Here is an 11,302-nt window from a genome sequence, read left to right on the forward strand (position 1 = left end):
GTGCCAAGTCAGGAACTGGAATGGGGAGTGGGGCCAAAGAGGAAAGGGCAAACAGGGATGGGCTGTTTGCAGGGGTGGGAACAGGGGTGGGCAATGGGAAGAAATTTCAACTAGGAAAGAGAAAACAAAGCAAAGGTGAAGCCAAGGAAATGCTCCGGGCAGTTTGGGGGTGGCTGCCAGGCAGCCCTGGCTCTGAGCAACAGCGTCTGCAGTGGGACAGGAATCTCCCAGCTGATGGGAACAAACTTGCTGGCTGACTGCAGAGGCCAGGACAAAGCTGAGTGGTTTCCCTGGCGTCCCCCAGCCCTTCCTGGCCCCAGGGGCTGATGGCATTTGTGCTCCCTCAGGTTCATGTCCCCACAGCAGCAGCATGGGGGTGCTCCCGCCTGCTGTGTGCAATGCAAACAGGGGCTCCTGAGCCAGCGCTGCCGTGGCTGTGCCTGCAAGGATGCGGCACCTGTGTGAGCTGGGGGAGAGGCCAGGGCTGCAGAGGGGGGATGTTGTTGGCAGCTCCATGAGGACGCTCTGGCACGCTGCCCTGGGCTGTCCAGCGCACTGGGGATGGATCAGCCCCTGCTCTGCTGCTCCTTCCCGTCTCCCCCAGGGCCCTTGCAGAGCACCAGCCATGCTGTTTGCCCCCAGCCTGCCCACGGCCAGCCTGGGGCTGCTCACGGGGGTTTTCTGTGCTGAGCATTGGCCTGGCCGTGTTCTTGAGAGAGACTGGGCAAGGAGCCTGGAGCCCCCAGGCCCTGGCCTGAGGCGTCAGCGCTGCCCAAGCAGTGCCCATGGGCTGTCCCTGCTGCAGCCCCGGCACTGCCACCCCCAGGACTGTGCCCGGCCCCGAGAGCACTCAGGCCCTGCAGCAACACCAGGGCCACCAGGGCAGCGGGGCAGGGCCACGGGAGCAGCACTGGCAACACCAAGTGCTGCTGCTGCTGGGCACAGCTGCTGTGCCAGCACTGATCTGCCCCAGCTCTGCACACAGACATTGCTGCTACAGCTCCAGAGAAGGCAACAAAAGGGCATCTCTGCAGAAAACTCTGCTGGGAGATCCTTGAGTTCCTTTAAAAGCAGTAAGAGCACAGCTCCTCATTGACACAGTCTGTGGCCACAGGGAAGGTGAAGAGAAACAAAATGAGAAATGGCACAGAGTGTATTTTTTATTTGTGGACAGTATGAAAAAAGTAAAACAAAATATGAACCTCCAAAATGAAACCAACAAGAAGTATCAAAGATGATTTTTATTTCAAGTGATTTGCAGAAACTGGCCAGCAGTTTAATGTTTCTGAAACCATCCAGTCATCAGTCTCCACACTGCAGCCTTGAGCTCCTGGTTCCTCAGGCTGTAGATGAGGGGGTTCAGGGTGGGAGGCACCACCGAGTACAGAACTGACAGGACCAGATCAAGGGATGTTGAGGAGATGGAGGGGGGCTTCAGGTGAGCAAATGCTGCAGTGCTGACAAACAGAGAGACCACGGCCAGGTGAGGGAGGCAGGTGGAAAAGGCTTTGTGCCGTCCCTGCTCAGAGGGGATCCTCAGCACGGCCCTAAAGATCTGCACATAGGAGAAAACCATGAACACAAAACAACCAAATGCCAAACAGGCACTAACAGCAATGAGCCCAAGTTCCCTGAGGTGGGATTTGGAGCAGGAGAGCTTGAGGATCTGGGGGATTTCACAGAAGAACTGGCCCAGGGCATTGCCATGGCACAGGGGCAGGGAAAATGTATTGGCCGTGTGCAGCAGAGCATTGAGAAAGGCAGTGGCCCAGGCAGCTGCTGCCATGTGGGCACAAGCTCTGCTGCCCAGGAGGGTCCCGTAGTGCAGGGGTTTGCAGATGGACACGTAGCGGTCGTAGCACATGATGGTCAGGAGAGAAAACTCTGCTCCCATGAACAAGATAAGCAGAAACACCTGAGCAGCACATCCTGTGTAGGAGATGGTGGTGGTGTCCCAGAGGGAATTCTGCATGGCTTTGGGGACAGTGGTGCAGATGGAGCCCAGGTCGCTGAGGGCCAGGTTGAGCAGGAAGAAGAACATGGGCGTGTGCAGGTGGTGGCCGCAGGCTACGGCGCTGATGATGAGGCCGTTGCCCAGGAGGGCAGCCAGGGAGATGCCCAGGAAGAGGCAGAAGTGCAGGAGCTGCAGCTGCCGCGTGTCTGCCAGTGCCAGCAGGAGGAAGTGGCTGATGGAGCTGCTGTTGGACATTGGCTGTGACTGCACATGGGGTCCTGTAAGAAAAGTAATCATGGAATAGTGGGGTTTGGAGAGGACTTTAAATATCCCAGCCCAGCTTGGGGGCACTTTCCACCCTCTGCCTGCCCAGGGCTCTGCTGCCTGGAGCTGTCCCTGCCAGCAGCTCCTTCCCTGTGCCCAGGGCTGGGCCCTGCCAGTGCAGCCAGAGCCCAGCCCAGCCTTGGGGGCTCAGCTCTACCCTGCAGACCCCTCCCAGCTCAGGCACTGCCCAGGGGCAGCTCTGGCTCTGCAGGCTCAGATGGCAACATCAGAGAAACCCTGAGGCAGCTGGAAAAGCGACAGTGATGCTGCCTCTAAGGGGCCCTGTGCTGATTTCTGTCACTGACTGGTTTATTCAGATCTGAGAGAAAACTTTTTTATTTTTCTCAGCCTGAACTGAGAGATGAATATCTATGTGCAATTTCCCATCCAATCAACACAGATCAGTAGATTAAAAAAGAAGGATTTTCCCTTTTATGCCGCCCCTGACTTGCGGTGCTCTCTGTATAATCTGCTTGGAAATGTTCTACAGTTAAATGCCATGCTGGGAGCAGTCCTGCACAATGCAGCATCCTCACCACACAAGGAGAACACTTCCAAACCCTACTAGCTGTTTCCATCCAACCACATCTTGTCCCCCAGTGCTGGGAGCAGCTCCCCGGGCCGGCTGAGAGCTGTCCCTGGCACGCAGCACAGTCCCTGGCCCAGCACAGCACCCTGGGCTGCAGGACCCTGCTCTGCAGGACAGCCCTGGGCACCCCTGGCTGCTCTGCACAAGAGATGATCAGAGAATGTACTCACAGGGTCTGTGGGCATTGGGATGTTCCAGCTGTAGGAGATCACTCCAGGAGCTGCAGCTGCATTGTCCTGCAGCCAGAGGTTCCTGTGCCAAGGGCTGCCAGTGATTCTGCCCCAGGCACTTCTCAGCACCTTCCCAGCCCTGACTGATGGAAGCTCTCTGTGCCTCTGTGCTGTGCCCGGGCTGGCTGCAGGCAGTGCCCCAGCCCTGCTGGGCTGGGAGAAGAGCTGCTCATCCAGAGAAATGTGCTTTTGAAGCTCTCCTTGGTTGCCAGGATCACCCTCTGTGCCAGGAGCCCGGCCCAGCTCAGCAGCACAGACACAGCACAAGGACTTTAATGACCCTCTGGGGCTTTGTGCTCAGGCCCTGAACATCAGGCCCTGAGAGGGAGCTGCAGAAACCTCTCCAGAACTCCAAGTCAGAATCCAACTCCAAAGTTTCTTTGACTTTTAATGGGTCCCACTGAGGGACACGACTGAGAAAGTGTCCCCAGGCCCCAGGCAGGGCAGAGAACTGGAGGCACTGATGACAGGTGGGGACAAAGAGAAGCCAAGTCCTGGTGCCCAGGGGCACAGCAGGCTCTGTGCCACCAAGGGCTGTCAGGAGACACCTTGTCCTGAGGCACTGGGGCCTCCTGGCACAGCCCCAGCCAGGCTGGGCACTGTCACCCCCTTGTTCTGCCCTCAGCATCCCCCCCTAGCCCACATCCCAGTGGCCTCAAGGATCTGCTGGAAGGAGTCCCTGGGGAGCCTTGCTCAGGAATGGCCCTGGGGGCTCCTTCATGCTCCCAGGGAGTGCAGGTTTTTCAAAGCACTTTGGCTTTGGCTTTTGCCTTGGAGTCTCTGAGAGCTTTGTGCAATCCTGGCCTCCAATTATCTGCTGTAATTAGTCCCTGGAGAGGCTTTGTCAGGAACAACACTCAGTGGGGCTCATTATTGCTTCAAGGTACTTCAGTTCTTTTATGGCACTTGCTGTTTCCCTTTTGATACAGATTCTGTGAGAAAGATTGAACAGTCACAGCCTGAAATTATCTGTTTTAATTAGTCCCTTGAGAGCTTTGTACTGACACTCAGTGGGGCTCATTAATGCTTTGAGATACTCAAGGAGTTTAAGGTACTTTGGATTGTCCTTTTCACTCTGAGTCTCTGTGAGATTTTTGTGCCATCCTGGCCTCCAATTCTCTCCTCCAAGGAGTCCATGAGGAGCCTGTGTTGGGGATGGACCTCAGTGGTCCCATTTATGCTTTGAGACAGTTTGGGTTTTTTCTCTGACTTTGACTCCTGGACAGGTTTGTGCAATCTCCTCTCAGGCCCTGAGGTTCAAGGGCTCAGCTCCAAATGCTCCACGGGGCTCATTAGGATCAAGGAAGTCCAGACAAACCATGGCTGTGCCTTGATCTCCCTCTGCTCCATTGTAGTTCATTAAGAAGATTTCCTTTTACAGTTATGGAGAAATATTTCAAAGAACGTCTAAGAAATATGTATTCCTATTTTAAAGAGTGTCTTTATTACTGTTCTCTTTAGAGAAGAGCTGATTGCAGCATTCTGTGATTGATATTGATGTAGGACCACTCCTAAGGAGGTCTGGCCAGGTCAGAGAAGTTTTACCTTGAGGTCTGACCCAGTGTGGACACCTTACCCCACATTCCCCAACCCCATATGAGAAACAATTTTCACTTTCAAAAATTTAACTGGTTTATTAAGACCTTATCAAAATACAACAGAAGAGTGAATCAAGTAAAGAATACAGCACCAGGAGCAAAGGATTCAGTCACCATGTGCTCATCTACAAAATGGATGTTCTGTCTTTAATACCTCCAGCCCCTCCCAAAGTCTTGTCAATCCACTCCTCCTTCGCTGTCCAGTGGTGGAGATCACTTTCTTACAGTTTGATTGGAGCTCAGGCGCTGCCGTAGCAACAAGCCGACCATCCCAAATGCCCTGACTACTGAGGGCATTCCATGATAACAATGCAAGGGGGAAGGGAAAGATAACTATACACCTACACAGCTTCTCTTAACATATACTTAATATTCACCCCTTAACTGTGAGAGTCAACCATAGGATTACTCATCTATAACAAACCCCCATGTTCTTTTTCTATAAGTCATTTTGCTCGAACATTTAAGTAAAAATTTTCTCTCTCTTGAAAGAGTCATACTAGCATCTGTTGATGTGGGCAAGGACAGTGGGAACAGGAGAAAAATCTCAGGTTTTCCTTAGACACACCTATTTGGAATGGACAAAAGGGCCTAACAGAGGTCCAGGATGGCTTTGACTCCCATCTATCATGCCTATGTGGTTGTTACCCATAGTCAGTGTACCTTAGGGGTCCAGAGGCCAGCTCGGTCTCGCCCTCCAGTCCCTGTTGTATTCAAAGACAGTTGGGGAATGACAGTGGTCCGATATGGCCTTTTGTCCCTACCTTACCATGCCTACGGGGTTGCTACCCACAGCAGGGCTATGCCATCTTCTTGGAAGTGAACAAAGGGGTCTTGCCCTCCTTCCTTTTTCTTACTTTCTTAAAGAAGCTGTCCCATTACCTTTTACAGTCCCTTGTGTACTTCTCCTCAACAGGTGCTGGTAATTCTCACCCATTAAAACAGGAAGACAGTTCACAAACTGGTTGGTGGAAGCTTGACTTTGGGCGTCTTGGTGTTTTTCTGGTTGTCTTTCAGTCTCTGCCTGAGATTCAGTCTCGTTTCACCTGGTCTGGATGTTATATGTAGTGCATTCTTTGTGTTTTTCCTGCTGGGCCTTTAACTCTGTTGGCATGAGTCCATCTGTGGGCATGAGTCCATCCCCACTCTGCAGTTCACACGGCCGATTCGGTGGTGAGCAGTTCCTGAACGGGACCTTCCCACTGAGGAGTTAAAGGCTGATCTCTCCATGACTTGATCATCACCCAATCCCCAGGATTAATGCTATGGACTCTGAAATCCAGGGTGGCTGTTTGAGGAATTGCCCCTTTATGTCTTAGCCCTTCTAAGGTTTCTGCTATAGACATAACGTATTTCTTGGTATTGGCTTCCCCTTCCTCATAGGTGGCAACCCTCTGGGGTGAGGTCAAAAAGGGTAACCCAAATATCATTTCATAGGGTGACACCCCCAGATCTGACTTGGGATGAGTTGTAAGTCATAATACGGACAAAGGGAGACATTTCATCCATGACATTTGGGTTTCAATCATCAGCTTATCTAGAGCCCTTTTAAGAGTTTGATTCATCCTCTCAGTGTGACCAGCACTGTGTGGATGCCATGGACTGTGTAATTCCCATTTGCTCCCAGGGTTTGCACAACTTTTTGCAATATTTTAGAGGTGAAATGAGCTCCTTGGTGTCACGATCCGCTTGTGCGGGGTGTCGTGATGGTTCTTTTCACTGATCCCAAAAGTGCAAAAAGGCAAACAACAAGGGACTATCAGTTAATCACAACAAATGCACCTTTATTAGGGGCCAAAGCAGTAAATGCGATAGTGGGGATCAGAAAGGAGATAAAAGGATAAAGAGAGAGAGAGAAAAGAGGGGGATGGGAATAGCTACCAACACAGGCGAGATCCTCAGTGGTCCGGACGATGGGGATCCGTCTGGTCGTGTCGGGGAAGTCTTCGAAGTTCTGGTCAACTCAGGGGTCCAGTTATAGTCCACGGAGGAAAAAAGGGGGGAATGTGCAGGACAATGAGAGTCTATTGTAATTGCTGCAGGGGAACAAGTGAGTCCACTGAAACCACCAAAGCAGGACAAACACAATGAAGAATAAGTCCATTGGAATTACTGAAGAAGAACAGGTCATGTCATTAGTGGTTTCCGCACTCCCTGTGGTAGGGGTCTCAGTCTCAGTCCTTGGGAGGAGGGTTTTTGATCTCCGTCCGTCTGTCACAGTGGTAACGGGGCAGATGAGAGGTCTTCAGTGAGAGACCACTAGGGTCACCCCAAAAGTTCATTCAGCTTCAGGAGGAGAGTGGGCAAATATGCAATAAGCCGTTCCTTGCTGGGTTCATGCCAGGTCCTTGCCGATTCCTTGCCAAGTTTTTGCCAACTCCTTGCCAAGTCCTTGCCAGGCCTTGTTTGGAACAGCTAACGTAACGGTGCAGCAACTGCACCCACACTGCTGCTCTCTCCAAGCCAGTACTGCAGGGGGGAAGGGGTTTCTCCTCGTGGCAATCGGTAGGCAAATGTGGGGGCTTCAGATGGCCTCTTACACTTGGTCTGAATCAATCCTGTTCACCATCCCATATCGGGGAATGATTGATTCTAGAAGTGTTTTACTCACAACATTGGCATTGGCTTTAACCGTGGGTACCGCCTCTACCCAATGAGTCAGGTCACCTACTATCACTTGCAAAAACTTCCACCGTTGTACCTGAGGAAGCTCGGTAAAGTCTACTTGGATGTTTTGAAAGGGCTGTAAGGCTAGTTCTCGCCCTCCCGTGGTGTGTTCCGCATGACCTTCTCATTTACTTGTTGGCATATCACACACCTTTCAATTACCTGCTTAGCTATCCCAAAAATTCCTATGCAGCCCCAGTCCCTTAGAAATTGATCACTTAGCGCTTGTGTACCCCAGTGTGTTGTCCCATGTATGCCTTCGAGCATTTTCCTGCCAAGGGGTTTATTCAACATTTGCCTCCCATCTGGTAAAATCTCCACTTCCCTTTGTTATCTTTCTTGGCTCCTGTTTTGAGGAATTCTTTCTCTTCTGTCTCACTGAATATGCAGACTTCTTCCATTTCTCTCATAGGGGTTAATGCTATCATTAGTTTTTCTGTCCCTGATTCAGGTGAATTCTTAGCATCTAAATCTGCTAAATGGTTCCCTCGTGCTTCTTGAGTCACCCCTTTTTTATGTCCTTTAACATATACTCCTGCCACTTCTTCTGGTAATTGTAAAGTTTCTAACACTTCTAAAATAAGTTTTTAGTTCCTTTCCCCTTGAATTTAATAGCTCACTCTTTTCCCAATTTTTTCCAAAGGAGTGCACTATTCCAAAAGCATATTTTGAGTCTGTATATATTGTTTCTCTTTTCTGTGTGAATATTTCCAGAGCTCACTTTAGGGCATACAACTCACATGCTTGGGCTGACCAGTTGGAAGGTAACTTTCCTTTTTCTAGGGCCACTAACTCTTCATCTGCTATAGCCTACCCCAATACCCTGTGCCCTGGATTACCCGTGAAAATCCATTGATGTACAATCGTTTTCCACCTTGGAGTGGTTGATCTGTTAGGTCCTCTCTTAATTTAGTTTGATAGTTTATAACTTCTAGGCAATTATGTATTAATTCCTCATCTGGTTTTCCATCTAAAACTGGGCAGGGTTGAGTTGGTTACTCACATCTAGCTCTAAACCATTATCTATTAAGATGGCTTCATATTTTAGTACTTGGGAATCAGTGAGCCATTGCTCAGCCTTTTAGCTGAGGATATTCCTTACTTAGTGTGGGGTATATATTTTCAGTTTTCCCCCAAAGGTTAATTTTTTGCTTTCTTCTACAAGTGGGGCGCTCGCTGCCACCGCCTGAATGCAGGTCGGCCACCCCCAGCTGACAGGGTCTTGCAGTTTTGATAAACAGGCCACTGGTTTCCTGGATCCTCCCCGGTCCTGAGCTAACCCTCCATGTGCTGCCCCTTTTTCTATATCCACAAACAGATAGAAGGGTTTGTCTAAGGCAGGAAGACTCAGTGCTGCTGCACTGACTAATTTTTGCTTTAAAGCTCCAAAATTTGCTTCTTGTCTTCTTCCCACCTAATTTCTTCACGTCAGGATGCTGGCCAAGAGAGGTCCTGGAAGCTGAGGCAGCTGATTTTAAGCTTGTGCAGGTGCCTGCAGGCCAAGGCCAACGGTGTTCCCTCAGGATACAGCAGTCCTGAGGGGTCTCCCTCATTCAAAGAAATCAGCTGACAAATGCATTTTCAGCCAAAAGCCCTTTTATTGACCTGGCAGGAGGGCAGGGGTCAGCACCCCACTAAAGTGTTTCTCTGCCACATATAAATTTCAGTGGGTTGATGTAGGAGTTGTATCAAAAACACCATCCATCTTTACACTGCTGAGGTGATTCCATAGGCAGGCGGTTGGAAATACATTGTGTCAGATTCCCATACTTGAAGCTGATGTCCAGGCCCTGGCCAGGAGCGGTCTCGATGCCCCAAAGCAGCACAAAGTCTTCCTCAGGGCTTCCCTGCACAGGGCTGATTCCACCCTTGCCCTTAGTTCTTCTGGTAGACTGTGTCTAAAGCTTTTTGTCAGGTCACTCTCATGTCAAGTTAGGCCATCAGGTTTTTGTTATGCTAACTGGTGCTAAGTACTTAGGTATGTCTGTGCTAATTACTTGTTTACTCATGTGAATTGCTTGTGCTTACTTATGTCAAACCAAGGCCTTGTTCCATCCCCAAAGGTGCCTGAGGCCACCCGCTCCTTGTGGCACCAGTTGCTTTCCTGTGGAATGTTCTCCCTCCCCGAGGGTAAAGAGGGAGCTGCAGAAAGAGCTTGCCAGGCTGCTCTCCATCCTTTCCCAGCACTCCTGGTGAAGTGGAGAAGTCCGAGCTGAGCGCAAAGGTGCAAATGGAGCAGCCGTGCACAGGAAGGCTCGGTGGGAAGGATGATCCAGGATCCATAGGCCTGGCAGCCTGAGCGTGCTCCAGGGGAAGGCCTTGGAGCAGATCCTCCTGAGTGCCATCCCACGGCACCTGCAGGGAACCAGGGCGTCTGCTGGAGGGTGGGAAAGCTCTGCGGAGGAACGGGGACAGCTGGGGCTCCTGGCGGGGTGTTGAGGGCTTCTGTGTGGGAGTTTGGGGGGCTTGGTGCTGGTGGGGTGTTGGAGAAGGAGTTGTCTGGAAGGTGAGAGGTCTAGGCTGGAATTTGAGTCAGTTTGAAGGCAGCATCTGTGCTTTGGCACAGCTTTGGTTAGGGAGGGCAGAAGGAATATCTGTGACTTTTCCTCTTCATGGTCCTGATTGTCCTGCAGGGAACAGGAGGGCAGAGCTGTACTTTACTGGCCACTCAGATCTCTGTACCAGGGGGAGGATTCGCCCTTTTGCCATCTATTCATTTCTTTGGGCTACTATTGTACCACTGAGTGGACTCTCATTTCTTGAGAGCTTTTATTCCTTAAGAGAATTAGGATATTACCATTCATTCATAGAAAACCGTTTGTAAACCAAAGAATGACCTCTTTTTTTGCCTCTGTGTAGTGCTCTGTTCTGTAAAGTGACTCTCAGTGGATGACATTAAGGCAAATGAGTTGCTGCATTGAGATGGGAAGCAAAATTCCAACTCTTCACCTTCTCAGGTTATTCAAATTAATTTGGGAAGTTTGTAACTTTTTGAAACTACTTGAGTTGAGCAATGGGAAGTAAAGTTTTCCTGAACTGAGGATTCTAAAATGTCAGATTCTTCTGTGCCCTCGCAGCTAAGGTGTTTTTGTGCAGAAAGTAATTACTTCAATGAGAAAATAATTTCAGCACGGAGTAAGAGCTTCTGACAGAGACCAAGTGTTGCCAGCTGTTGCTCCAGGTGCTCCTGCCAACAGCCCCTGTAGGACAGAGCACAGCCCCTTGTGCACACTGGCTTTGGCTGCCCTCTGGCAGAGAAGCCATTTCAGGGCGGAGGTCTCTGGGGCAGGAGATGGGCACCGGTGCTGCCAGGGCTTGGGGGAACTCTGCTTTGGTGGGGACTCTGCCACACCTGCTGATGTCAGTGCTTCCCAGGTCCCAGGGGTCAGAGCAGCATTCCTGCCCTGGCCCACACGTTCCTCGTCTGTGTCACACAGCTGTGCTTAGGATGGCCACCACATGGGACGTGTCCCGAGGAGGCCGTGCCAGTTTCTGTGAAGGCCCCGTGCCCTTCCCAGCGCGGCTGCGTCAGCAGCTGCAGGGGCTCCTGCTGCTCTGAGCTCGCAGAGCAGGGCAGCGTTTGCTGAGGGTTTGAGCCGTTCCTAAAGATCCTGTTGGGCTGTCTTAGACACTTGGGGTGAGGGATTCCTTCCAACCTGAGCCACTTTGGGTGGGCTGGGGGCAGCCCCAGGGCAGGGGGCAGTGTGTGCAGGGGCCCTTTGTGACACGGTGCAGCACGGTCACCGTGGCATGGAACGGGACAGCGTGTCCAAGGGCCCTTTGTGACACGGGGTGACATAGGAGCTGGCAGTGACAAGACCATGCCACAGTGCTCGGAGCACGCGACGGGACAGGACGGGACAGAGCGGTGCCGTGAGGAGCTCCCACACAGCGCACTCGTTCGTGTCTGACCCGGAGCTTTTCCGAGGCATTATTCCTG

At 51.3% G+C, this 11,302-nt stretch overlaps 1 protein-coding gene across 1 annotated transcript; it reads right to left on the reverse strand.

Annotated features, from left to right (window-relative positions):
- Positions 1 to 1,221: 1,221 nt before the first annotated feature.
- Positions 1,222 to 2,215, reverse strand: LOC137464028 (olfactory receptor 14J1-like). The gene has a single exon (XM_068175360.1). The coding sequence runs from the start codon at positions 2,207 to 2,209 to the stop codon at positions 1,277 to 1,279; it is 933 nt and encodes a 310-aa protein (XP_068031461.1). The 5' UTR covers positions 2,210 to 2,215; the 3' UTR covers positions 1,222 to 1,276.
- Between the last annotated feature and the right edge of the window lie 9,087 nt (positions 2,216 to 11,302).

Source organism: Anomalospiza imberbis, chromosome 34 (assembly GCF_031753505.1).
Source record: "Anomalospiza imberbis isolate Cuckoo-Finch-1a 21T00152 chromosome 34, ASM3175350v1, whole genome shotgun sequence".
Classification (NCBI taxonomy): domain Eukaryota; kingdom Metazoa; phylum Chordata; class Aves; order Passeriformes; family Viduidae; genus Anomalospiza; species Anomalospiza imberbis.

Excerpts from the sequence above, each read along its gene's own strand:
- LOC137464028 (XM_068175360.1), bottom strand. The coding sequence starts at position 2,209 with ATGTCCAACAGCAGCTCCATCAGCCACTTCCTCCTGCTGGCACTGGCA.